The sequence below is a fragment of the Somniosus microcephalus genome, chromosome 6 (assembly GCF_052327205.1).
Source record: "Somniosus microcephalus isolate GS21.2 chromosome 6, FLI_Smic_1.0, whole genome shotgun sequence".
In the NCBI taxonomy this organism is placed as follows: Eukaryota; Metazoa; Chordata; class Chondrichthyes; order Squaliformes; family Somniosidae; genus Somniosus; species Somniosus microcephalus.
In genome coordinates this window covers 85,265,154-85,270,562 of record NC_140992.1, presented here as the reverse complement: position 1 = coordinate 85,270,562, position 5,409 = coordinate 85,265,154, and the positions used below count along the sequence as shown (strand labels likewise).

Genomic DNA, 5,409 nt, shown 5'->3' with positions numbered 1-5,409 from the left:
AATTGAAAATATCTAGTATGTGCAATTTATACTCATTTAATACCAAGTGTTGTCTTTTAGTAACACCCATTTCTATACTTAGATTGAAAAACAGTTGTCATACTGAAAGCAGTGTTTACTATCCCGACACAACCCCGTGCAAAAACTCTTGACCCATTTACAAATTAGAAAGAGCTCATTGTGCTAGTGTCAAAATACAAATGCACAAGTGGATCTCCGCAGTATTCTGAACGAAATCGTTCACTTTTTCTTACAAAGCCCAACGGGTTTGCTCCACCTCTCACCGCCTGTATCTTTAAATAATTCATTCTAAACCCTTTAAAGTCTTGAATTCCACCAACGTGCTGCGAATAGAGCTGCATCATAAACTTCTCAAGCCCTTTATTCACCATATATATCCGGAATATGGGTTTGGTTAATATCTAACAATCACATCTATCACTTTAACATTATTGGTATAACTTACATTCAGAACGAAGATATGATACTGTTATTTCGAAGGCTGGCAACACAAGAGCGGCAGAAATATAAGAAACTGAGAATAACGTTTTGCATAAATATCGCTTACATTTAGTGCACTTACAGTAGTTAAATAAAGGCGATTCCGTTGATGTCACTAACATTTATTTGACGGTAATGGAAATACCATACAAAGGCCAAGTTATAACATCTTGGAAACAAAATTTAGTTTTCACCAGCTAACTTTTGAATTTCGCTATCTCAGTTCTGCATAAGGCATATTTTCTTAGACTTCAAAAGACCCTGACCTTGAAATCAAATAGCAGGATACTCGCCTACAAACGCTTAACGCACACCTGGGAAATTGCTCTTTCCACTACTTTAGGGGAGAGACAATCCATTTATTTTAAACTGTGTTATTTGTCCGCTAAAATAGCAGCGAGGAATTTAAAACCCATGCATTCAGAGAATCATAGAATGGTTACAGCACAAAAGGAGGCCATTCGGCCCATCGATCCCTTGCCGGCTCTCTGTAAGAGCACCTCAGCTAGTCCCACTCCCCCACCCTTTCCCCGGTCCGTAGCCTTGCGATTATTTTTCCTTCAGCTACTTATCCAATTCCCTTTTGGAAGCCACGATTGAGTCTTCCTCTACCACCCTGTCAGGCAGTGCATTCTAGATCCAAGTTTCAGCATTCAGCATTCATATGCTAGTATCCCACAGCAGGGCATAATTTCAAGATTACTGTGATTCAGAAAATCTCAGGAACTGGTACGAAATATAGCTGGAAACTTCTCACTAATTTCTCTTTCCTCCTTCCCGAGGGCATTGATTCTTTGTTATGGCATGGTTCCATGGGTACTAGGCGCCCTTCAGTACCTGGTCCAAATGGCCATTCTTAATTTTTTGGTAGACCATTCAACCACGGGGACATCATAACCAAGCCTAATCCTGCCCTTTCTTTCTCTCTGTCTCATACACATACACATACACACACGTTGTCAGCAGGAGGGCTAGTCGATAGCAATCAAAAGCAGGACCATTGGCTCACTTTTCCCTCCCTAACCCAGGAATGCTAAGACCAGTATAGACCTTACTACTGTCCTAGTTAAAATCAGCTAACTCGACGCTGACCAGGAATCCAACCGAGAATACTCCTAGTCTGCATAATTCAACTGCTGTATGGAATCTGGATAAACTCCCTGAGCCATTAGGGAAACCAATCTTTATCCCAGAAATAGAACGCCCACTGGTTTGACCATAATTCCCATAATGGGTCGTTTCTTATAGATTATCACAAATGTCCTGAATTATACAGTACTTTATAAAATAATCACTTGAAAGGCCACAGTTCAGAGACTGTGAAAACATTTGGACGGCTCGGCTCCCACCAGTCTGATTGGCTTCCTATCGTCAGTCCTCAGCAGACCGGCCAATCTCAGACATGCGTACATTTAGGCGCGTGTTTGCTTCCAGAGTCCGTTTTAATTTGTACAAATTTCGAAGAGGGATGCATCCGTTTAAAGAACATTTCTTCATTTGCATCATCTCACACTTACATTCCAGCTTCAACGTTCCTTTTCCATTTTAGTTCAATCTACAAATTCAGAAAGGAACAATGTTCGTCCAACCGAGCCAATGGCCAATTACAAAAATGATCTCAACTTTAAAGTGAAAATGTAATTATTGAGATGTAGTTATTCCAGAAATTAAGACAGAAACCCTTTACTTGGTCACAGACCATCCTTTCGGCCTCTAAAGAGTCAGAGAAATGAATATAATACTGCAACTTCAATTTAGGAGAGATTGTTTCAGTAATTTGTCAGGAACTCAAAATTAATGTATGGTTCACATTTTGCCGCGCTTGTTTTGAAATCTTATCCTTTCATTTAAATCCACTTGGATGCTTTAAGACCAATGCGAACATATGCTCCAGCTTCCATTTTATCTTCAATATTTCCACAATTTTATCAATTTACATTTTGCTGTCTTACACTTTTAAGGCTCCTGTGGGCTAATTTCTTACACACCTATTGCCCATCTCGTGAGAACTGTGGTTACCCAACGATGTATATATGATGTTATATTTATGTATTAACATTACCATAATTCCAAATAATACTGGTGACTAATACACATAAATGGATGTATTCTGATATGTGAATGCTTTTGTCTGAATCAATGGCATATATGGCCTTTGGTGTTTTGTGTAACCAATTATCAGATTTTTCAACAGCCACTATTTGACTCGATGCGATTGAACTACAGTACATCTATTTATGAAATATTGTTCAGATTTAAAAGGGCCTTCGTGACACCCATTAGTCTTGATTGGTCTGCAGTCTGTCTAGAAAAGGAACCATTGTCTACAAGGGATATCAGTGGTCGGCTGTATTGTTAGCAACCTAATCCCATAACGAAACCTTTTATCTCGCCAAGACTCCCTAATGTCCTTGTGACTCATAATTCAGGAAACCAGGGCCCACAATTTAGTGACTTGAAGCAACCACGTCTATCAGTATTTTTTTAACTGTACATATATATTCTTTCATCAAAATCTAATGATGCAGATTTCACTTATGGTACAATTCGAACGTGTACATTTCAACACAATACAATGCACGCAATATCCGTTATTAGTACAAGCATAGACAGCCATTGGATACACATCTACATATCGTAACTGGTTATTTCACCCACAAGCTAAACATCAGTCATTCTAAATACTTTAGGTTTGACGTAAAGGGCAAGGTGTTGAGTGAAGGAATTCGGGCACTGGGTCGTTTCCTTTCGTCTCGACATGCAGCAGTATTGGATGAAAGCACAAAGGTCAGTGTTTTTGTTCTACAATTGGTCATGTTGTGATAAAACAATCTGCATTTCATCCCCCAATCGAGTTTTGCTAAGTATTTCTCCTGACTGGAACGGAAACAGATGCCCTGCTGTTGACTTGCCCATTGCTCTCGGGGCGGTATTTGAGCCAGCAGATCACCCACGTGACGACCACTGAGAACAAGGCTAAGATGCTGGCCACCGACAGGCAGATGGGGCCGACGGGCGAGGGCGAGCTGTTGTAGTGATTGACGAAAATCAGGCCGGTGAAGAGCAGCACCACCATGGAGAGGAAGGAGAAGACCACGCAGACGCAGCCGGCGGTCAGGGCGGCCCGCTTGCAGTTCTGGCAGCTCTCGTAAGGCGCCGAGGGTCCCGAGGACTGGCGGCTGCCGGCGGCCGCCGAGGTGGTGGCCAGCTCGGGCGGCGGGGCTGCGCTGGGCCTCGGCTGATGCTGAGGCTGCTGCTGGTGGTGGTTGCGGTGGGCGTGAGACTGCTGATTGAAACCCTGCAGTTGGGGCGTCGGAGGCAGGACATCCTGGGGCAAAGGATCGGCCCCCACGTAGAGGGGGAAAGCCTCGGTGACCTTGGTGTTATTGGGCAGGTTGTGTATCCTGTAGTCGGGCACGGCTGTCCTGTGCCGGCAGATGGGGCAGGCGATTCGCCATGGCCGGTCCTCCCTGACGTGCAGTGTGGTCAGACACTCCTCGCAAAATGTGTGCAAACACTCCAAGATCTTGGGCGCCCTGCGATCCAGATCGAAGTAATTGTAGCATATTTTGCACTCGTATTCTTCGTAAGGGGTTGTTGCATCCGGTGCCGGTAGACTTGCCTCCGCCTCTGCCATGACATCTTAAAATAACGGGGTAGAGGGGAAAGGGGGAAAAAATAAAAAATGCTTTCTTAAATAAAGCGCCAAATCACTCACATCACCATTATTTCCTCCCTCTTTCTCTTTCTCTCTTTCTGCTGTTAATATATAACAACCTCGCTCGCACAGCCCTGCATTTTGATCTGTCCCTTTTAATAATAAAACCAGCCACTCGGCTTTGACGCGAAGACGGAGAAGTGATGATGTAATCTGGCGGCTCCAATGCGAGATTTCTGAATCGTCCAGGCTAAGACCGGTCGCAAAAGGAAGGGAATGAAAAAAAAAATCCCCTTAACCTTTCTTTGTTATTTCTGCTTTCGGTGTTGTTCAAGGACACTGAATTCATACTTGTTTCATCTAGGGTGCGGACGGGGGAAGGGGAATGAAAACACAAGGGAGAGAGCGCAGCAAACTGATTATGTTATTAAATACATAAGACCTTTTCAAAATAGTTAATTCAGTTTTTAATTCACAAGCATTCTGTGCTGGATTATGTAATGATTGGCCTGAGTGAAGAAGTGAACAATGATCTAAATAATTTCATTTCATATCCTGGCCTTAATTGCACCTTAATTGCCAATATTATACTGCAAAACTTTAATATAAAAATATTGGCTATATTATGAATCGTATATCTCAGGTGACGTTCTGTCATTGAAAATATAAAGGGACATATTGATCATAGCAGAATGGATACCGGTCGATTTTGACACAATGGGTATCCCTAGTACTCCGATTACTTAAACTTGGATTGATTAAGCTGTAATACCCAAGAGCGGACACCATTATTTTACCATCATAAGCTCGCCAATTGGAGTCATAACGGCACAGAATAGGCCATTCGGCCCATCGAGTCCGTGTCGGCTCTCTGTAGAGCAATCCAGTCAACTAACATAAGTTTCTTCCTATCGCCACCTATTATAAAAACGTTACAGATTTTTCAACTGAGGTCAACTTCAGGAATAGCTCATTTACTCACCACTGGCCCCTGGTAAAAAGGAAAAGATTAGCAAAAGTAAATTGGGTCCCTTACAGGCTGAGACAGGAGAAATTATAATGGGGAATAAGTAAATGGCAGAGAAATTATACAAATACTTTGGGCAGGATTTTCATTCAGGAGTCGGGTGGGAGGCGGGACTACAACTTTCGGGGTTGTAGTCCCGCCTCCATCGAGATGCAGCCAATCCACACGATTTTAACTTGATTGACCTTGTTGAGCCCGCCCAGCGGGCTCAGCAGGCCAATTA

The 5,409-nt window shown here is 42.7% G+C and overlaps 1 protein-coding gene across 1 annotated transcript; it reads right to left on the bottom strand.

Annotated features, from left to right (window-relative positions):
- Positions 1–607: 607 nt before the first annotated feature.
- Positions 608–4,405, bottom strand: rnf228 (ring finger protein 228). The gene has a single exon (XM_085990489.1). The coding sequence runs from the start codon at positions 4,136–4,138 to the stop codon at positions 3,362–3,364; it is 777 nt and encodes a 258-aa protein (XP_085846615.1). The 5' UTR covers positions 4,139–4,405; the 3' UTR covers positions 608–3,361.
- Between the last annotated feature and the right edge of the window lie 1,004 nt (positions 4,406–5,409).

What these genes read in the sequence shown, in the direction of transcription:
- rnf228 (XM_085990489.1), bottom strand. Translation starts at nt 4,138, where the DNA reads ATGGCAGAGGCGGAGGCAAGTCTACCGGCACCGGATGCAACAACCCCT.